The sequence below is a fragment of the Perca fluviatilis genome, chromosome 15, assembly GCF_010015445.1.
Source record: "Perca fluviatilis chromosome 15, GENO_Pfluv_1.0, whole genome shotgun sequence".
Classification (NCBI taxonomy): domain Eukaryota; kingdom Metazoa; phylum Chordata; class Actinopteri; order Perciformes; family Percidae; genus Perca; species Perca fluviatilis.
Window position 1 is genome coordinate 11,211,151 of NC_053126.1, and position 23,761 is coordinate 11,234,911.

General features: G+C 39.3%; 2 protein-coding genes across 6 annotated transcripts in view; one reads left to right on the forward strand and one right to left on the reverse strand.

Annotated features, from left to right (window-relative positions):
- The window catches only part of LOC120574065 (septin-9-like), a 91,201-nt gene that overhangs the window by 38,630 nt on the left and 28,810 nt on the right, over positions 1–23,761 (reverse strand). For 3 of the 5 annotated variants that reach the window (XM_039824102.1, XM_039824105.1, XM_039824103.1), the window contains one exon: positions 20,752–21,507. In XM_039824102.1, coding sequence (XP_039680036.1) covers positions 20,752–21,507 — 756 coding nt within the window. Of the gene's footprint in view, positions 1–20,751; positions 21,508–22,212; positions 22,356–22,396; positions 22,448–23,761 lie in introns of those variants that run through there. The other 2 variants (XM_039824106.1, XM_039824104.1) reach the window with 2 other exon arrangements.
- On the forward strand, positions 1,560–14,099 carry LOC120574068. Its single transcript, XM_039824112.1, has 3 exons — positions 1,560–1,817; positions 2,387–2,859; positions 11,894–14,099. Exons 2-3 carry the CDS (start codon positions 2,388–2,390, stop codon positions 12,265–12,267), a joined length of 846 nt encoding a protein of 281 aa, XP_039680046.1. The 5' UTR covers positions 1,560–1,817; position 2,387; the 3' UTR covers positions 12,268–14,099.

Genomic DNA, 23,761 nt, shown 5'->3' on the forward strand with positions numbered 1-23,761 from the left:
ATTATAATGCACTGCTCTGGCATGGTCATAAAGTTTAGACTTCATTTAAGCAACAATGCCATGCCCCAAAATGTATAAAAATAACTCACTGACTATTCATCCTGTCTTTCATGGAGATGAAGAGAATGTAAATTTTGCTTACAGATAAATGAAAAAGATAAGTGAACGGTGGTCTGTTACAGACAGCCGTCATTGATAACGTATTAGCTTTAACTATAGGAGTGTATTTTAATGATGGTTTTGTATTATTTCTGTGGTGTTGGAAATTGTGTGAATATTAAACTATAATTGATCAGTCAGACTGATGACAGTGTTTTTATTTTAAGATCAAGGAAACTGGATGAGCAGAAGTTAGATGTGTAAAATCATGAAGACAACTTTAACGATTTGTCCTTTTACATACAATCACAGAAAGGGAACAGATATATGGAATTAGGCCTGTCACGATAGTCAATAAATCAATTAATCGCACGACAAAAAAAATGAGGTCGATAATTTTTCCGGCCGCGATAATTTTCCATTTGCATGCTTGTTTGTTTTCCTCGTCTCTCTCTACCAAAGAGACTGGAGGACCACTCGCGGTTCCTTAGCGTAACGAGGAGTGAACCCTCTTGTCAGTCGCATGGTCTTTGTGTGGGGGCGGGACTCCTGGCGGAGAGAGAGACAGAGACAGAAAACGCTAGTTGAGAGTTGGAGCAGGGTTTCCCGCAGTACTTTGCAGTTAAGGCGCCGTCAAAAAAAGAAAGTATATGAGCGATATCCACCGTATTACTCGGCGTCCCGCTTTCTCCCTTTCATTCCGAACCACACAGCTGACAACCTGCAGGTGGAGGCGGTGGAGACAGGCTCGGACATACACGCCACTGTGGACTTGTCAGTCTCGCAAGTGGTTTAAGAAAGTTGCTGCCTGTGTCTGACAATGCACAGAACATTAACGGTACAAGCCTAATAATTTAATGAGTCAATAAATATGAATATATAAAAACAAAAATAAATGGGTCAATATAGTTAAACAAATAAATCGTTTTTACTTAATTTTTTCAGGGGACTTTTATTTCATAATTACATTTCATACATTCATACTTAATAACTACTTGTTATTCAAATGAAGGGGCGTGGCCATCTCACAGCCTCAGACTAAAAGCAACTAGCTAGTGGTGAGCTCTAGTTCACCCAGTAGAGTGTGCTCCCCATTAGGGCTGGGCGATATGGCTGAAAACTGTATCACGATATAAGTGTTTCATATCGGTCGATATCGATAATTATTGATATTTTTTATGACCTATTTAAAATAAGGACCAGGAGAAAAATATATTAAATTTAAACATTTTTATTTTAAACTTAACCTTCCTCTGATTATAATCCCCTCAGTTATAAAAGCAGAAATGTCAACACAACCATGGTACTGATACGGTTACATGATTGGCTGTTAGAGTGTCACTCCCTATGTTGCTAGGTTACCAGAGAGTGATGCACTCTGAGGGAGGACTCTCATTTGGACTTCCCCAATGTCTACCATGGTTACACCCATGCACAGATATATACTGGGGTAGGACACTACTATTTAAGAAGGCAGTATTGGTACACATAAGATGAGAGTAAATATTAAACCTTCAATGGAAACACTACAATGAAAATTTGAATTTAGAAAATGTAGCCACACATACATAAGGAGGAATGAAGTAATGTAACTTATTTGAACCCCCAGCAATACTTGATTAGCCAGTTTAATCTACAGGGAAACAGTAACTTAAAAAGATTGACACCTACTGCACACGAACAGAGATCAGATACCTGACGGAAGCAAACTAACACAGGTGAGCTCTATTAATTTCTGATTGCTAGTTCTGTTTTTAATGTTTACCGTGTCACTATTCCACATTATTGGCGAAGCATTTAACTCATGTTTTGTCAGTGTTCTCCCCTCTCTGTGTCACTATTCCTCCACAGCAACTTAACAAGTAAACGCTGTCTATTCAAACACAAAAAGGGGATTTCTTGCTAAATAGACCAACTCTGGAAGATTATAGGTTAACTTAGGCTGCTGAAGCTGCATACTAACTTCAGATAAACTTATGAATATATTTTTGCACAAAACGAGGACTGTGGATTTCTTCCTGATACTGCCCCAACTCTTGCTGCTCAGTACCAGGAACGATAACAAGTAAAACCTGTTTCAATGTTCACCTGCTTATTGTTTTAAGACAGACTTTTAATTGTCATCCTAAACTTTAGAAGTTAAAATTAACTATTCATCAAAATAAGAGAATATAAAATAGATTTATCAACAAAATAATCAGCAACTCTAGTTACAAATACATGTATGGATTGAGAATGTACAGTATGGATGAATAATGCCAGAAATATCTTTTTAATATTTATACAGGATGAGGAAGATTTCAGCAAGAATCACAAGTTGCTGCGTAGCTCTGTTCTTCGCCCTGACTTCTGTGTCGGCTGTACAGAAAAAGCTCAGTTCAATCAATGATTTAAAGAAAATCGACTATGGCCAATCTGTGCCCAAACACAGTCTTGTGCTGCTCTACTGGTTTGCCAACACAGTTGACATTGATGAGAACAATGTCATAAGGCTGACCTTTGACCCAAATAGTGGAGATTATGGCTCACATCATTATGGCAACTATGAGGGGCTGCTGGACCCACTGCCTCGAGGAATTAGATACAGATACTACACTATTGGCAATCTCAATCGTGAAACCTCCATGCCACTTCCACCTTTTGTTGTCCGTCCCCCAACAGGGTATGTGGGAGGAAACAGGGACAGGATCATAATTCTTGTCAGGGAGCAGAACATAGTAGGGCAAGCTTTGCAGATAGATCAAGTGTATATCACACAACATATCCAACATCAGAGGACATATGATCCAGATCATACCTACAGGATCACTACTAACCTCCTGAGACAGATCAAACAGTTTTCTGTGGGAGAAAACCAACAGCCAATGCAGTATCTCAGAAGCTTCTATGGAAGTAACGCTGATGATATCCATATCAGAAACACATGGGGTGAACTTGCTTGCCTTGGACTGCTGTTGTTTATTGTGATCCAGGAAAGGTACTCCTTTAACCAACACAACAACAGAACAGAAAACAACCACACACCTCAAAACAACAACAACAGACCGGAAAACAACTACAGACCAGAAAACAGCGGACCAGAAAACGGCGGACAAGAAAACGGCGGACCAGAAAACGGCGGACCAGAAAACGGCGGACAAGAAAACGGCGGACCAGAAAACGGCGGACCAGAAAACGGCGGACCAGAAAACGGCGGACCAGAAAACGGCGGACCAGAAAACAGCGGACCAGAAAAAAGACAAAATGATTGGAATGATGATGCTTTGGCAATCTGCATTATTTCTTGTATTTGGTTTATTTTGTTTATTTATTCTTGGATTTTTTAATACACTGGGAAAAGTACATGGCAATAAATGAGGGATAGTAATTAATATTGTCTTAACCAAGGTGTGATGGTGGTGCTTTTCAAGGACAATGAGGACCATGAAGCCAGTAGGACTTATAAGTTGAATAGCAACAAAGATTCAGGCAATTACGACACATCAGTATCTCCGAACGATGGCCAGGTGTTGTTCTGTTTATGGTTTGTCCTTCCTATGTATACTTGTATTGTGTAGTATATTATTGTATAGTTAACATTAGGGATGTCACAAGACCCGGTACTTTGGTACCAAATCTGTCTCAAAATTCTGAAAAACGTTGACGGTACTTGTTTTTCTACAGTAGCATGGAGCTCGCAAACCGAAGGTAAAGTCTGCTTCTCTCTGCTGTTGTCTGTCACAGACAAACATTAGCTCCGATAGCTGACATTAGCTAACTTTAGCGCTTGTTTTAGCGGACCTCTATCATCAGTTAAATTAACTTTAACCAGCCTGGTTCTATGTGAAAAACAACAACGCCAGAGAGAAACAGACTAACTAAACATGCTTGCGGTCAGGGAGTTCCATGTGAACTCATGGAAGACGTTACTGTACGCTGGCTGTGTGGTGTTGCCAGGCTTCAGAACAGTGGGCCGTGGGTCTAGAAGACTGGCATTTTCTCCAGATTACATGCAAATCATGCTCTCCTTGCCCCCTCCACTCCAAAACAGTGAAAGAAAAAACTGAAAAAAAGAGTGACATGAGACATTGTTTACACGCCGTGCTATCGACTTTGGTATCGGGTATTGTGTACTTTTGGCGGTATCGGTACTGACTACTAGATTTTTGGTACCGTGGCATCCCTAGTTAAGATTAAGATATAGTATAGCATTAGGGCTGCACAATATGTCGTTGTTTTAGTCGTCATTGCAATATCAACTGGCGCAATATACACATCGCAAAAGGCTGCGACATATCGCGATAGACACAAAACTGATTTGTTTTAGTTGAAAGAAATTATCAGTAGAAAACTGCACGTTTAAATGTAATCTCATTCTTTTTTAGCGGTGCGTTTTATATTCAATGTGTTCATTTTTTATTTTTTATTTAACCTTTATTTATCCAGGTAAACTGGTAAACATTCTTCAATAGAAGAATGTTAGAAATGATTTCCTTTCATTTGTTTTAAAATAAGAGACTTTATTAATCCCACACTGGGGAAATTCCTGTGCTACAGCAGTTCAAAAGAAAAATTTACACACATCAGAATAACACAAATACACATTAATTAGACATAGAAGAAAAAAAATATACATAAACTATAGGAAATGGAAAATAGAATATAATTAGTTATAATAACAATAATAATAACACCGTATTTACACAATAAACAACCTTTATATAAACAGACAGTATATAAACACAGATATACAGATGAGTAAGGTGCGAATGAATAGAGATGACATATTGCACAGTTGGACGTGACACAGAGTAATAAATAGATAAATGTGCATAGTGCAAAACATTGTCCAGTGTTGGCTCATATTGCAGAAACAGCTAGCAGTGCTCCATTATGAGGTTGTATTAAAGAGTCTGACTGCTGCTGGAATGAAGGACCTGCGGTAGCGCTCCTTCTTGCACTGAGAGTTAAATTCAACAAGCAATGGGTTGTATTTTAGCAGAATACTGAAAGCAGAACGGAGTATACTTTGATATCTGTTTATTTATCGCAAGTAATATCGTTATCGCAATATTCAATAACATTGCATATCGCATATTTTCCTCATATCGTGCAGCCCTATGTAGCATGCTTGTGTGAGTTCTTTAAATGACCCATCTCAAACCATTTGATATGAAGGGCTGAAAGTCTTTGGACGTTCAAAGCTTTATAGCTCTATTTACTAAAAGTAGGCCTGTTGGCAGTGAGCAAAATGGCTTTTATTGTGTATTATGACACTGCTCTGTCATGGTCATAAATCTCCAGGCTTCATTCATGCAAAAATATGATGCTGCAGAATGTATTATCTAATAGTAATAACACACTGATGATTCATTCTGTGTCTGATAGAGATGAAGAGAATGTAAACTGCACTGATGGATAAATGAAACGGATAAGTGAAAGGCTCTATGGTCTATTAAGGATAGCCTTCACTTATAAACGCATTAGCTTTAAAAAAAAAAAAAAAAAGGAAGAAAAAACAACTAGGAATGGATTTTACTTACAGTATGTTTTTGTATTATTTCTGTAGTGTTGTTAAACTATCAGAATGATGTCAGTGTTTTTATTTTAAGTTTGAAGAAACTGGATAGGCACAAGATAATAGGGGTGGGGGAAAAATTCGATACAGCATAGTATCGCGATATTTTTCGTGGCAATACTGTATCGATACACAGATGCCAAGTATCGATCTTTTATGATATATGTGTTGGTCAGTTTGTCTGCTTGACAATCCCATTTTGCAGCAATAAAATTGAAGTGAGATGAACAAACAGAGAAATGTATCTTTCTAGATAAAACAGATGTTGACAAAATTGTCCTTTGGGGACATAATTTGAAATTGGGAAAAATTTGAAGTTGGAAAAAAGGTAGTACATTGCAATATATCGAAGAATATTGCAATATGTTTAAAATCGCAATAATATCGTATCGTGACGTAGGTATCGTGATGATATCGTATCGTGACGTAGGTATCGTGATGATATCGTATCGTGAGGCCTCTGGTGATTCCCACCCCTACAAGATAGATGTGCAAAATCATGAAGACAACTTTAACTATGCCTTAGTTCTACAGACATTACATAAGAGGCTCAAATGCATTTCAGATTACTATGGATATCTGGAGTTATCAGTTTTGAAGAACAAATTAGTATTTGTATAACATTTTTAATTAAATTGATCTGTGATAAGTGAATACTGGCTAATAATAAGTCAGGCACTACTACTAATCGCCTTGATTCTCACTCTGCAGTCCAAACGACACACTCGCTGTCAAACTTGGACTTGTGCAGGCTAGTTTCCTTCCTAAGCCTGCTCATAAAATTCCTAGATGACTCACATAGTGACTTCTCTCTTTACAGAATAAATCCTCTAAAAACTGTGAATATAAATGAGCTTTTTGCATTTTTCAAGGACCATGGCAACACTGACAGGGCATTATACATGACTTTTCTTACATTCAGAAGGAAGTTTAAACCAAACCACTGTATTATGTAACTTCCTGAAACCAACAGCAACACTTATTTTGCCAGTTTCATTTTCAGTGAAACGATAACTTAGGAGTTGTGCGTGCTCTCACACAAACGCAGATCACAAACCCAACAGCAGCAGACTCAGGTGAGTTCCTATTTTCTCATTTGATTTCTTGTTTTAAGTAATTACCGTGGCACTATTCCACACAAATGCTGAAGCATTTAACTTAAGTCTTTTCTTTCCTCTTTGAGATACTAAACCTCCACCGCACCTCAACAAAGAAATGCTGTCTATTAAAACAAAGAGAGCATTTCGTACTAAATAAACAGTACATTTGGAAGATACTGGATTTGATTAAAGTCAGTCTGCAGAAGCCTCATATTAACTTCAGATAAACTTACAAAAAACATTTTTGTACAAAATGAGGATTGTAGATTCCTTCTTAATATTGTCCTAACTCCTACTGCTCAGAATGAGCAGAAGGAATGATAAGTAAAAACCTGTTTGAATGTTTACATGGCCACCTGACTGTTTTCAGACAGACTTAATTGTCATCATATCATTCACACTCCCAGCCACAGTCTTAGGTCATCAGGTCAGAGGCTGTTAGTGGTTCCCCACACTCCCTTTAAGACCAGAGGGGATCGGTCATTTCAAGCAGTGGCATCCAGGCTGTGGAATGCACAGCCCCTCTCTTAACATCGTTTAAATTCTGTTGATTCTTTTAGTTAGATGAGGGTTTTTATGTATTTAGGTTTTTCCTTTGTATTCTTATGGCTTTTATTTATTGCGTTTTATTTTATTGTGAAGCTTTGTGAATTTGTGATTTGTATCTGTGAAAGGTGCTATATAAATAAACTTTACTTACTTAGGTGTTAGAATGAGCTTATTATCAAAATAAAACAGAGCCTAATCAGAGCAGCTTATATTGGTTATAGAGAGCAACAAGTTAGCAGACTGCCGAGTTGCCCTCTCTGTTTTCTGTGCTGCTCTGTCGCTGTGCTGGCTCAATGGTGTTTAAAGCCCCCAACCCCTGCCTTCAAGGCAGCGCTGCGACCGTCGACTTCAAGGCACATAACCCTAACCGTGACCATTGCCTTCCAGGCAGTGCTGCCTGGAAGACGACGTTGGCGGTTTAAAACACCAAACACCGCTGTGCTGCGAAGCGTCTGCCCTCGGCATTGTCGCAAACTTTTTTACTTTATTGATAAACTGTCAATTTTCCAATTGACTGAATATATGTTATTGTTACATTATGTTGTTACTAAATGTTTTAAATTTGACAATGTAGTGTGGAACATTGTGAACAAAGGTCAGATATTATATTGCATAAAAGTCTTGTCTAAAAATGGCATAGTAACCTGCGCTTTAAAAAAAATAAATGTAAAAATCAAGAATCGAACCGTGACCTTAGAATCAAAAATGTAATTGAAGATTTGGAGAATTGTGACACCCCTAGAGGACTGCAGATTTGTTCCTTATACTGGCCTAACCCTTACTGCTCAGTATGAGCAGGAGGAACAATAAAAACAACCTAAACCTGTTTCAATGTTCATATGGCCACCTGACTATTGTTTTAATTTTCACCCTGTTAGATGTTAGAATGAGCTATTCATCAAATCATGAAAATAATTAATCTCTAGTTACAAATACATGTATGGATTGAGAATGTACAGTATGGATGAATAATGGAAGAAATAACTTGTGAAGTGAAAAATAATTAAAAGTAATAAGATCTGCTCCAAAATGTAATGGGTTCTTCCTTGGCCCATGCTACACCCTTCCACCAAATTTGATAAAAATCGGGACAGAAATTTGTATAACCTCATTGGACACACTCACTGCCATTACTCACAGGATGACTGCTCTCTTTACAGACTCATTCCTCTGACAACTGTACATAAAAATAATCAGCTTTTTGCATTTCTACAAGCACATGACTGGTAAACCCAAACAGGAAAGAAGGAAGTACTACTTTTCTTTTCTTCAATACAGTAGACTGTTTGATCTAAACAGCTGTATTATGCAACTTTCTGTAAACACCAGCAACTGTTCTTTTGTCAGTTTCATTTACAGGGAAACGGTAACCTAAAAGGAGTTCCACCTACTCTCACACAAACACAGAGATCAGATACTTGACGGCAGCAGACTAACGCAAGTGAGTTCTCTTAATTTTCTGATTGTAGTTTTGTTTAGTGTTTACCGTGGCACTTTTCTACCAATTGGTGAATCCTTTAACCCAAGTCTTCTTTGTGAGTATTTTCGCCTCTCCTTGTTACTATCCCTTTACCATAGCTCAACAAGGAAACACTGTCTATTGAAACACAAAGAGGGAATTCCCTACTAAAAAGACTAACTTTAATATATACTCACTTAATTTGATTAACTCAGGCTGCTGAAGCCTCACATTAACTTCAGATAAACAGAAATTATTTTTGCATTGAATGAGGACTGTAAGGGTGTCACCAAAATTAAGTCACAATCTTGAATTTCGAATAAAAAATGGAATCGTCGATGCTGCCATGCCCCCATGTCACGTCTGGTCGGCTTGCCAAGCGGAAAAAAAGGTGTTTAAGTGCTTAGAGTCAACTTCCTCTAACTTAGCTACAGCCAGTCAAAAGAAAGCATGGCAACTGCAGATGCTGCAGACCCATTGGCAGAACTTGAACCCCCTCCTCTTTCACTGAAGTCGCCGGTGTGGAAGTATTTTGGATTTCCAGTGAGTTATGTTGACAATGTTCGCGTTGTCGACAAAAAAAAGTAAAACACAGTTTGCAAGCTCCGCTATGTGCGATTGTGCGTGTACCATATTCTGTGTGTTTACCATTGCACATTAGCCTAGCAGCTAGCGGAGATTCCTTCTGCTTATAGCTTCATCGCGACAAAACCGCACGTTGAATTTCAGCCTGCATGAACGTTTTGTAGCCTAAACAGAGCAGCTCATATTGGTTATATTAGAGAGAGCAACAAGTTAGACTGCCGAATCGCCCTCTCTGTTCTCTGTGCTGCTCTGTCGCTGTGCTGGCTCAAGGTGTTTTAAGCACCCAACCCCTGCCTTCAAGGAAGCGCTGCGACCGTCGTCTTCAAGGCACCTAACCATGGACCGTATATAAGAATGGACCAACAGATCCCGTTGCTCTGGACGGAGACCAGTGAAGGATATTAGAAGCACTTTTCCGGTGAGCGCTGAGCGTTACTGCGCAGTCTCCAACTGAGCTCAAAGACGTAGATGTGATGTGAGCAACCCGTCTGAAAGTTGTAAGTCTTCTGGTAGCTGTGCCAAGAGAAATCTCAATCATTCCCAATCTTACAGAGACGGAGAGCGTAGGTATATGTAAGGAGATAACATGGACACAGGCTAATTATTGCTAACTAAAATGCTAGTTAACATTAGTAATTAAACTTAAACAGCGAATGCAAGTCAAAACTGCCTGCGAGCTTCTCCTGTACTATACGGTAATTCCTCTACTATGTGACACAATCGTTAGCCTATTTTTACAAAAACCTCTGCTACGGAGCCATAACGTGAGATACAAGATAATGGAGCCTTTTATACATTGTCGTGTGTCTTTAGAAATAAACAATGGGCAAATAGAGTCTTTAAACGCTTCAGATGTAAAGTTATTCGCTGTCAAAGTTACATCAAAATGAATGGCAATCAGTGGAATGCTAAAGGGAGGTGATCGTTTTGTAGCATCAAAATGGCGCCATAGGAGGTTGGACTTCTGAAGCGAAGCTTACCCCTTGCACCTAACCCTAACCGTTGTCTTCCAGGCAGTGGAAACACCGCTGTGCTGCGAAGCGTCTGCCCTTGGCATTGTCTCAAACTTTTTTACTTTATTGATAAACTGTCAAGTTTCCAATTGACTGAATATATGTTATTGTTGCATTATGTTGTTAATAAATGTTTTAAAATTTGACACATGAGATACATTGCGATGGTACATTGTGAACAAAGGTCAGATATTATATTAGGGCTGCAACTAACGATTATTTTAATAATCGATTAATCTGTCGATTATTTTTTCGATTAATCGATGAATCGGATAAAAAATTTTTTTTAAAAAGCATTAATTTACATCAACTCAATACATACATACTTGTTGTTTTAGTTAATAGTTGTGTAAAGGTAAGTAACCCAAATAGCAGATACAGAGAAGACACACAGACAGACACTTATTCATTAAATTATTACCATCATTGTAGTAAGTGCAAGTTAAGTTCATTTATACACCACACACTAATATATTTGTCAACAATAACTGATATGGGACAAAGCACAGAAGAATTGTTTTAAGACAGACCTTTAATTGTCACCCTGTTAGATGTTAGAATGAGCTCTTCATCAAATCATCAATCATGAAAATAATTAATCTCTAGTTATAGATACATGTATGGATTGAGAATGTACAGCATGGATTAGGGCTGCACGATGTGAGGAAAATATCTAATTGCGATTATTTTGACTGATATTGCGATATGATTAACAATATTGGAGTGAATTATCATTTTTGTATCATTATTCTCATTGAAAATTATTAACATTGAAAGAAATTAAAATGATTATAGTGTGATTTTTGCAAGGAGCTGTACCAAACAAAGATTTTTTTTTTCTTTAGTCTATAGGATACGATTTGTAGGCCGGGACATCTCTGCAGCACCACAATACTTAATTCAAAATGGTTTGACACATTTTTCCAATAACAAATATTGCGCGCCCTAGCGATTTGGATATTGCACTAGTCCATATTGCGATTTCGATACAATTGTGATTAATTGTGCAGCCCTAGCATGGATGACTAATGGGGAAAATAACTTTTTAAATATCTTTACAGGATGATGAAGATGTCAGGAAGAGCCACGAGTTGCTGTGTAGCTCTGTTCTTCACCCTGACTTCTGTGTCCGCTGTACAAAGGCTCAATTCAATCAATGATTTAAAGAATATCAACTACGGCCAGTCTGTGCCCAAACACAGCCTTGTGCTGCTCTACTGGTTTGCCAACACAGTTGATATCGACAATAACAACAATATATCCCTGACCTTTGACCCTAACCGTGGAGATTATGGCTCACATCATTATGGCAATTTTGAAGGGCTGTTGGACCGACTGCCTTGGGGAAATAGATACAGATACTACACTATTGGCAATCTCCATCAAGAAACATCCATGCCACTCCCACGTTATGTTGTCCGTCCCCCAACAGAGGATATGGGAGGAAACAGGGACAGGATCATAATTCGTGTCAGGGAGCAGAACATAGTAGGGCAAGCTTTGCAGATAGATCAAGTGTATATCACACAACATTATGAGGGTCCTGAACATCAGGGGAGACCTTATGATCCAACTCATACCTACCAGATCACTACTAACCTCCTGAGACAGATCAGAGAGTTTTCTGTGGGAGCAAACCAACAGCAACTGTTGCATCTCAGAAACCTCTATGGAAGTAACACTGAGGTTTCACACATCAGAAACACATGGGGTGACCTTGCTTCCCTTATACTGCTGTTGTATATTGTGACCCAGAAACCGTACTCCTTTAACCAACAAAGCTGCAGACTACAAAACTACAGACAAGAAAACAGACAAAATAATGGGGGTGATGTTGCTTTGGCGATCTGCATATTTGTATTGTTATTTCTTTTATTTATACTTTCTAATACATCGGGAAAGTAGAGTTTAGATTGTCTAAACCAAGGTGTGATGGTAGTGCTTTTCAAAGACGATGAGGAGCATGAAGCCAGCAGGACTTATAAGTTGATTAGAAACAAAGATTCAGGCAGTTCAGCACCGGCACACTGATCGATGGCCAGGGGTTGTGCTGTTGAATGCTTTGTTTTGCCTCCATGGTTAATTTTATTGTGCATTATATTATCTTTTTATGAAATGGTGTTCATGTAAAATTGAGATAAAAAAGACTTGATATGACATGCTTGGGATGAAAGCCGAAATACTTCAGGACATTTGGAGCTTTAAAGCTCCATTTCCTTAAATTGTATTTGAAATGAGCAAAAGGGCTTTTATTGTATATTATAGTAGGGATGCACAGATACCCTTTGCCAGTATTGGGTATTGGTCCCATACCGTGCGCACGTACTCATACTTGTAATCATAAAATGACTCCGATACTCCCACACCCAATACCATATCATAGCAGCGTAATATTAACTTCTCCCTCGAGCATGTAGGCAGGCGGAAGAGGAGTAATGCCAGCCATTTGCATATTTTTGGCAGTAAAAATAACAGAGGCTCTTACCCAATACATGATTGCACTTGGCGACCAGCAATTGTCAGTCATTAACACTGGGCTTTGACATCTCAAAACGTATTTATTTCGAATGGCTTTTAATACGTAGTAGTGGTGTGACAATTTCACTCTCCTGTTTCTATGTAACCTTTTCTGATTTTACAGTTTTCTGTTTCCTTCTTTTTATTGTATGATATGTTGTTTTATTATTGGTTCCTGATGTAAAGCACTTCGGATACCTGCTGGATGCTGTAAAATACTATATAAATAAATGTTGGTTGATTGATTTTCAGTGTACTGGAGCCGGGGTATGAGAATCCCAGCCTTCACCACCTCGCAGAAAGTGTTTCCATAGCTGCATGACTTTGTAAAAAAAATCAGCAGCCTGTTGCCCATAAGCTTCACCACTGATATTTGTAGTAGCAATGTCAGCATTATGTCTATCATCAGCTTAACAGGCATAAACATGAAAAAGCAATACTTCAATCTGTTCCGGTTTTTTTTGTTTTGTTTTTTACAAACAAGCTAAAACAAAAGCTGTTAGTTGGTAGTCTAACTGTTTATATAGTTCGCCACAAGTCTTAAAATTTGGACAAAATCTTGTGAACTTAAATGCTGGCGTAAACAAACCATCCTCTCCGCTGGAGCTGGTAACAGATGGCTACTTAATATGCATGTGAATGACATCAGGATTTGCGTTCTTCATTTTTTCTAAACTTTACTCAGTATTTTGATATCAGGCATGGTATGATTTATTTTATTGACACTAGCTCAGGGAAAATGTCCAGCCCATGGGAACTAAGCTTTGATTAGAAAAAAAGGCATGGTACTTTGAAAACACTGCTTTGTTCTAATTGACAACAATATCAGAGCAGGCCAAAATCATCTGTGTGTCTGAAAACCCCCTCAGACCCCAGAGGTATTATTACATAAGTACTCATATCGGTACTCGGTATCGGTGAGTACCCAAATGTAAGTACTTGTACTTGGGTCTTAAAAAAAGTGGTATTGGTGCAACACTTTTCTAATGCTCCAGGCTTCATTAATGCAACAATACCATGCTGCAGAATATATAATGTAATATTAACTGCCGATTCATCCTGTGTCTGAAATAAAAACATAAATAAAAGGCTCTAGAGACTGATAAGGACTTCACTGATAATGTATAAATTTTAAAACAAAAAAAGAAAATACATTACATTTACGGTTTTGTATAATTTCTGTAGTGTTGGAAACTGTTTATTAAACTATAATTTATCAAGCCAATGTCAGTTTATTTATTTTAAGTTCAAGAAAACTGGATGAGCACAAGTGAGATTTACAAAATCTTGAAGACAGGTGACCAACACACACACACACACACACAAACACACACACACACACACACACACACACACACACACACACACACACACACACACACACACACACACACACACACACACACACACACACACACACACACACACACACACACACACACACACACACACACACACACACACACACACACACACACACACACACACACACACACACACACACACACACACACACGTCCTTGTTTCTAGCCAAGTTTAAGGCAGGGCTATCAAAAGGCCTTTATGTTAAAAGATTAATACTGTTTTAATGTGGTGAAACTAGGATAGCACTCAGTAGGCCCGCACAAGACCCAACCAAGGTTATTATAGTTTAGCATTTTTCATTAGTTTTTATTTTTATTTCATTTTGACTTCTTGTTTTCAAATGCAGTTTAGTTTTAATTAGTTTTTAAAGCAGGTTTGCTAGTTTAGTTTTTATTTTTTGAAAATGCTTAGTTTTAGTTTAGTTTTTATTAGTCTTAGTCTTTTTTGTAATATGGGTTATTTGTCAGGGGCAAGATTCAAAAAGGTCAGAAAAACGTATTGTGTAATAATAACAACTCAACAAAAACATCATACAATTTTAGAAATATGTATTCACAATGTATTCAACAATAACACCAGTACATAAAATGTACATATGATAATGAGCACAAATACGTAAACAGTCTACACAAGACGCAGCAGTACTGTAAGTGCAAAATGTGTTAGTAACCGTGCCAGGAAAAAACCTAAATAGCCAACAGACTAAAGAAGACCGACATAAACAAGTGTTTTGAACTTTGGGTCGAGTAAAGTGGCGAACTTTTTGAAGTCAATCGACTCACAGTTGTGTAGCTAGACATCCCAGTATCAATCCACATATTAACCCACGCTTCCTCACGCTTTTGGTGTTCCTGCGTATTTACTAACCAGCAGCTATCGGGTCGCCGATGTACCGGCCCGGGGTTATAGCTTCTGTTTCGGGGGAAGGGGGCTTTGCGTTCTCCTCGCCCTGTCACGGCTTGTTAAGGTAAGCTAGGTTAGCCTCCTTGTGCGCGCTTCTCAAATGTACTTTAAAATTCATGGGATTTTTCCCTTAATTGTCCACTTATTTTAACCACCTTCCACTGCGAGGCACTTGCTTTTATCTGACACAGTCATAATCAAATAGGACTCTGCCGCTTTCTTCCGACTTTCGGTACCGCTATGATGCCAGGCGAGGGGCATGGACATGTTGTGTTCAATTTGACGTGGAAGGTCGGAATTTCTGGGTTCCCAGTCGGAAACTATACAGGTCTACAGCATAGACTGAATAAAACCGGTCTATGGAAATGTCGACTCTGAAAGATATAACGTTATTTGCTCTGTGAAAGACATTGACAAAGACGAAAACTAAGAACATTTACTCGATAATTTAATTTTAGTTAGTTTTGCAAACAGACATTACATCGTTTTTTTGTAATGCCTCGTTTTTATTTTTTAACCTTGGACCCAACAGATCATAAGATAATGAGTCATCATTAAAAACTGTTGCCAACCCAGCTTTAATAAAAACTAAATTATCAAAAAAGTTCTTCTTTGATTGATGAGTCCAGAGCCAATTAGAGTCTAAAAGCTGACCCATTCAATCATCTATTCATACCATTTCCAATACATGCGTTTTTTGAAAGCAAGGTCAATGTGAGGAAGAATGGTAGTCTGCAGAAAACATCTTAAAGTCACAAAATAAGTTGTTTTTATGTTGATAAATTTACTAATTAAACACTGAATTGAAACTTGACATTTGTGTTGTTCACTCACTCACTTCCAGTTTACTCTATGAGCAGTCTGGGAGCTGTGTGTGTGTTTGCCCAATTAAAAAAAAAAAAAAAATCTACAATTAATCTATTATAACAATTGTTGTTAATTAAAATTACGACTTCATGACATTACTCTTTCTACAGTCTCACACTCACTATACTGCACTCAAATATTAGAGCAGATAAAAGTATTATCTGCACCTTACACACCCCCACAATGTTGCACTTAAATATTAAAGCAGATAAAAGTATTATCTGACACACACACACACACACACACACACACACACACACACACACACACACACACACACACACACACACACACACACACACACACACACACACACACACACACACACACACACACACACACACACACACACACACACACACACACACACACACACACACACACACACACACACACACACACACACACACACACACACACACACACACACACACACACACACACACGGGCTTGCTGTGCAAAAAAAACCTCTCAATCCACACAAGCTAACTCAGTACTAAATAGAGTACACTGCATTAAGTTGCCTTGCTCAACTTTCCCATCATACCCTTGAATAACTCTCCCCATCATATTGTAGATGGGCAGTTGCTGAATTTAATTTCCAAGGATGTATATTTGAGGAACTTAACACCATTTTTTCTGAGCAGTAAAACAGAGGGAATTACTCTAATTACTTCTGTATACAGAGGTCAGTGTCAGGAATGGATTATGTTGACATCCTTGTGTCTTGAAAAAGACTGTGGGCCTAATTTACAAACACTAGCGCAGTTTGCGCTGCGTTTGTTTATGCGAGTTCAGTAATAGCGCACGCTATGCTTCCACATTTTGCGTAGTATTCATCAACCCTGACACCCATCAGGCAATCAGCGTCTTTCTCCGCCCACTATACCGTAAATCGCGCTGTAGCAAAGCGGTACTGGTGCTATGATATGGCTGAGTGCAGACTGCGATATTCCCACAGCTGATGCTATGACTGTTTGAAATGATCCTGATGCCAATATTTGTAATGTAGCGAGGAGTTTAACAACTGCTGGAATGGGATGTGAACGCTGAGTGGGAGATTCAATTTCATCTTTGATTTCTTCCAGTAACTCTAATATTGCACGGCAGCTTGATCTGTAACGCTAAATGATGTTGTGTTCACTGACAAAGTGTGATTCTTATGTAAAAAATATTTTCAGCCTCGCCTATGTCTTCGTCTTGCTCAAATTACTGTTGCCATTTCACCAGCGGCATAAAGGTCTACGAGGAAACTCGATTGCGGCTGGTTTAGACCTGCTTTTAAGAGGCGAAGAATTTCCCCCCCAGAATAGAGGCGCGCTCTTACCGACAGTCTTTGTAAATACCACGGAATATATAATTAGGAGCACTTTGCGCTTATCCTCCCACCTTTTTGGGTGGAACTCCCACTTTCCCCACGACCCTCCCACGAACGCATATTGAAAGCGCAACTTGTCTCTTCTCGCTCATGTGGCAGACAATCTGCGATTTTACCCCAATTTGCGTTTGTAAATAGCCCGCATCGGTTACGTCCGTCTTTGCGACCAATTAGCGCCTGGAAACAGGCACAAACGGCTTGATAAATCTAGCCCTGTGTGTGGTGTCAGTCACACAAAAACACACACGTTCACATGTGTTATCAATGAAACACCTTTTCAATGCAGCCATCTTATTAATGACAAAATGCCGAAAGTCAAGGCATGGGACAACCGGCTTATCGCTTCTCTGCATGTTCATTTGTCACTCTCCCCTGGGCGAGACATTCTTAACCTCTTCAACTGTGTAAGGATGAATATACATTTAACGTTTGTTAGCACAAAACAGACACTAGAAGAAGTCCAGAGACAGCTACTGTAGATCCCAATTAAATATCCCATGAGCCCTCAAGCAACAGTCTAGTAGGCCAAATGGGACACACAAAAACACACCACCAGTGTCTCACCGGATACAGTGCTGATACAAGCAGCAAAGGTAAACAGAAAACATTTTCAGTTTTGCCTTCTGAAGAAATAACAAAATATTTATGTAGGAAAAAAAGAATTTGCCTGAATCCGTACTGCGTGCACTTGTTGAGGAAATGGAAAGTAAATTGCAGTTTTGGGCAAGTGGTCAAAGCAGTGTGGTCTGTCGGTTTACTTTCACTCCAAAATGACTGGAGGTTAAAGTGGGCTTCCCTCATTTTGTTTTCTCCCTGCAGACAGACTTTACAGGAAATCACACTCTCTTGCACGCTTTGTCTTTCTCCATTTTTCTTCCTCGTCTCTCTCACTCCACCTCCTATCTGATCCTTGCTTCTTCCAGCTTCTTTCTAGCAGCACCTCCCTCCCTCCAGATGCATAGCTAAGCAGAAAGATGGAAACCTGAGCCAAATGTGGCAGACGTTGAGACTTAATCCTCTCACTTTTCCTTGCTTACTTCCCTTCTACTGACAGGGTCACAATTTAGATATTTAGCATGCACATTTGCTGAATGATTAACCAATACTGTGGTACCTAAGAAATTATAGAAAAGAAATATTCTCAGCAAGAGGCAGATATAAAATAAAATAAAATCCTAGGCAGTCTGCAAAGGAAACACAGTGGATAGAGAGGGACACAGACAGGCAACATAGTATAAAATGTGGAAATTGGAGGCTTTCTATTTTTATGTTGAATGTTTTATGACCTCCAGATTTGGAATGTATCACCTCCCAGCCGCCTACGCCTGGAAACAACTCAACCAGTGAGAGCAACCCATGAGCACAGCTGTCTCCAGATAACAGTACTCGCACACCAGTATAAACATGAGCCAGTCTAATAGGATAAGAGTTAGGGAAGGAAACAGCACTAACAACCTGCAAGAAAAGTGTTTTTTAAAGAAGAAAAAAAGCTTTACAAACTCTACAGTCAGTGAGTATTGAGTGACTCATTCATTCGGATATTTTGGAGGTGAGAGATCAAGGACACCCTTGAAAATGGCCATGCCAGTTTTTCCCTCTTTGGAGCATTACTTAACCCCCATAGTTTGTACCAATGGATTCCTCAGGTATTCTAGTTTCATATGATACACAGATCCATTCTGGATTTCATGAAACGATATTGGATCATTCAAATATAAATCTATTTGAATCAGAAAATCGATTTTTTTTTTTTTTTTTTTTTTTAAACACAGCCCTACAAATAGACATATTTTCCCACCATAACAATAACCAGTTCCAAGCTCTGATTATTAAAGTCTACTTTTGAATTAACAAAATGAAATGATAAAGCATACCGTTGAAACTGTAACATAACCTATGCTCTATAACGCTCAGCCTTGCACATGCTGTTTAAACCAAAAATGAAAACAAGACTAAAAGCTTAGAGGCCTGCTAATGGCCCCGAGAGGCTGCAACCCGTTACACCCCACAGTAACAAAGGAACTGATGAAATAAACATACTGACAATTTAGGTAGAACGTTGCCAGTAATTCAGCTAAAAACGCAGTTTGTTCTAAGGGTGGCGTTAAAAGGAAGATAATTTGGTAACCTTGAACATTAGGTTTTATCCACTGAGGACGAGGAATATCCAGAACATATTTCATGGAAATTCAGCAATTAGTTTTCTAAGATACCTTGTCATGCACCACGGTGTGGCTTGAGAGCCAAGACAGATAGTGGCGTAACAACAGGATGTAACCAAAATTATAAAAAAATAGGAATTACTTTCTTGATAGTAGGAATATCCATACTAAATGTCATGGCAGTTAGGTCAGAGGTTACTTAAAGATGTCTTGACTCTAGAAAAACATGCTGGATGGACTTAATAACAATATAATAAAATTGCATCAATGGAATTAAATCTCCCCTTTAGAAACAAGTAAATGCATCTACTGCATATTCAGCACACACACAGAAACTGTACACTGCAGGTGTCTCTCAGGCAATCTGAATGTACAGTGATTTTAACAAGTGGCTGATTCCAGTTTAAGTGAGCTGGGCTTTTGAGTTGTTTGCCTGCATGAGTTCTTTTTAAGTGCTGTCCTGGGAGCAGCCCTGGGATTCTCATCATCACCCTCCCTGACCTACATTCACATTTGGCCTAGACTGACAAGCTCACAAGGACTCTGCTCGGGCTTTTTATGGTTGGTATTGTTACTTCACAACTGCCTCCCTCCTAGGTGGAACAAAAAGCGCAGAAATCCTGAATAACTACAAAGTAAAGTCAGTAAAGGTTTAAATGCATGTCATACTGAATTACAGAGGTCCGTTTGAAAATGTAATTCAACACGTATTTGAGAGTGTTCAGTGTGGATATGACTAAACTATAGTTTTAATTCTGTCTGCATCTTTAAGTGCCTCAACAAGACCGCATGAGTTTGTTGCATGAGTTTGTTGCATGAGTTTGTTGCATGAGTTTGTTGCATGAGTTTGTTGCAAGATGAGGTTCAAATGAATCGGTCGGAAACAGAAAAGAGAAACTCAGCAACAACATAAAGCAATGATCATTTGATTTCATCACAGCGTAGTTGCTGCCAAATTGTTGTAAGTCATTGGATTTAGAAACATAGGCCATGCTAAAACCGGTTACAATTAAAGAAATAAGGACAGTCAAGTGGCACATAAATCAAAAAACACAGATTTTATGTGTAAACTGTGTGAGGCTAAAATTCCTCCTTGAGCAGGTCTCTTCGACAAACATAGTTTAACCTTACCCAACTATTTTACACACAAGAGATAGTTTACAAAACTGCTGAATGCTGAACTGAGCAGGTACTCACTGTCTGTTGGCCGGGCTGTGGGTGGCTCGGTGACGGATGACGGCACCCTCTCCACCCTTGGCTCTGCCAGGGAAGGCAGGGGAGCACTAGGTGCAGGAGGCAGGTGGTTGTTGTTCTCCACTGCACTGCTTGGCACCAAACCTTCCGGCTGTCTGAAGACGGGCATCTCCGGCCTCCTGGAGGCCCCCTCAACTGGGCTTATGATCGGGGACGTGGACTCTGCTCTTCTCTGAGGGGGCTCAGGGATCCTTGAGACTGGGGCTGAGGACAGCGGGGCATCCATCCTTTTGGGAGGGACGGGGGGCTCATGGGGCCGTGTCATGCTGAGCTCTGCCCGCCTGTTTGTGGAGCTGGAAGTCGAGTTGGAGGAGCTGTCCAGGGGAGTACTCCGATTGCTCAGACTGACCTCAGGCCGCTTGAGGCCAAAGCGGGCGATGCCAGGACTGGGTGAGTTGTCAATCTGCTTAGAGGAGACCTCAATAGACATTTCTGTGCGGCGGGATGATGCTGTGTCAGGGTTACGACCCCCTGATAACTCAATGCGCCTCATGCCGGCCTTTGGGGAACGTGGATTGGAGGACTCGGAGGGAGAGGATCTGGAAGAGGAGTAGTCAGAGTTGCGGGAGCTCAGGTCATAGCTCCGCTGGCTAGATGTGGAGGAGGTGGATGAGCGGAGGGGGTTGGTGTTTCTACGAGACAGAGGCGAAGGGAGTGTGGATGAATCTGTCTCCTCCACCTCAAACGACCGTTTCAGCGCTGGAAAAGACAAAACATTTGTAGTTAGAAGAAACAGAAGCAACTCTTAGCCCGTACAGATGCTGGTGCTGGTTTGGGTTGCAGCACCAGACGATGTGTTACTGTATTCATTATTAAAGCATCTTATGATTATTACTCAAAACAAAATAACATGATCAACAAATCAGGGAACATGAGTGATAATTCTCATGATGACCTTTGAACCGTTGTTTTGACAGAAAGTCATCGATACTCCATGAAAACACTGGCGCAGCAACTCAAACAAGCATCAGTATCAGACCAGGGAACTTATGGGCTTCTTCAGAAGCTTGGTGCAGCTATTTTATCGGAGAACGAAGGTAATACGGACATCAGAAAAATACTAATTTGTTGTGTAGGAGCAAATATACAGAGCTACAACAGGTAGAAATAACAGGCTATTAACAAATAGCATGTTAGTTGATACGTTTAAACCGACACAGGACAGGCTCAAACTAAACGTTAACTAGCTAGCTAGCTAACTAGCTACATAAACGTTCGTTACGTTCAGCGTTACGTTAATTAACGTTACATGCTAACTACAAATTTTGTAAAAATGTACGGTGGGTAACGTTAAGGGTAGCTAAGTCAGTAAAAAAAATGCAGTTAATATGATTTTTTTTACACAATGCTGTAGCTAGTCACTAAACCACCTTAAACAAACTCCATTTAACATGCTAATCTTACCAGATTTGACACGCTTCACATAGCACGATAGCATGGCGTTTGTAATTTCTGGCTAATTCCCTCGGAAGAAGAATATTTGTCTATTACCACCAAGTAGGCGCACATCTACCACTGAAATAAATGAAGGTGTCTCTGTTATCCTCTGGCTAACGTTTTATGAAATTACAATTTCCTGTGACCTTACCATCGGGCACACCTGTTGACATGACGAGTATCGAGCTAACCACGCCTCGCGGGCGTTCTGATTGTTCACGTGACCCCTGCGCCTTAATTCCCTAGCGCAGAGATCCAAAGGATTAATCCAAAGGATTCACTGTGCCACATGTTTAACATCAAAACATGATTCATAAAATCATGTCAACAATTATTAATAGCTTAGTATTCTATGCATTCAAAATGTATGTGTATAGGCTTTAGGCCTCCCTACATGTTATTGTAGGACCAGTTTAATATGCAACTTCATTTTATACTAGGTGGTCCCTGCTCTGTCTCTCTTTCAGTTAAAGGGTCCTTGGCTTAAAAAACGTTGAAAATCTGTGCCCTAGAGAACAAACCAATCTATAAGTGACCAAATAAAAAACTATCGGGACGTTTTGTTATGTTTTTCTAATAAAGAAAGTACCATGCTATTGAGATAGATTAATATGTGTTTGGTTAATATTTAAACTACAACAAATACATGGAAATATGTGGCTAATAAATGTTTTTTTCATACTTTGTATTTTGCTTTGTATGTAGTTAGTTTACAGTAGATATCGCGCTGGATATGTTGTTTCTTTGAGGTGGATTACTCTTGAAAAGTGAAAAAAGATTCAATTTACAACAGATTTTTAAAACCTCTAATTTTCTTTAAAGTGGTAGGACCAAAACATTTCTTTAATAGTGTCTGAAGAATCACACCCAACATTTAATCAAAACCATCCCCACACTAACAGCCGTCTCCCTCCATATCAATTTAATATGACAATATTTTACCACCAGCCTTTTGTTTTACTTGTTACTGTTTAATAAATGCTTTTTCTCTGACCATGGTAATCTCCATGACAGATGTCACTTCAGCTCGGCCCAGAGACCAAAGCAGCTACAAGCCCTGGAGCAACAAGGCCTCTGTCCCAGATAAACACCCCAACCTGCTCAAGTGTCTGGCCTGCTTCAAGCCTGACGGGCCAAGCACCAGCATGGGAGAAGACCCTCTTACTGGAACTCACTGTTTTCAGACCCTTGATATGTATTAGCAGGTTTTTGTGTCTTATCAGAGGGCCTGGAGAAGCAGGCAGCTGGTGGTTCACAGTATCCACTGGATGTAAATGTGATATACTGGTGTCTGAATCAGAAAGATTAACCTTTCCAAGTTTCCTTTGTAAAACTTTGATTATAAATGTAGAACATATTGGTTCAGTCCTATTTAGCTTCACTTGCTGTTTACTTTTCTCACCTATTCTGTATGTTTATGGCAATTACAGAACGGCAGTTGATGACAAGTTTGAATTACAGGTCAGCCTAATCAGCAATCACAACCAACCTTGAACAAGTCACTCACAATCATTTC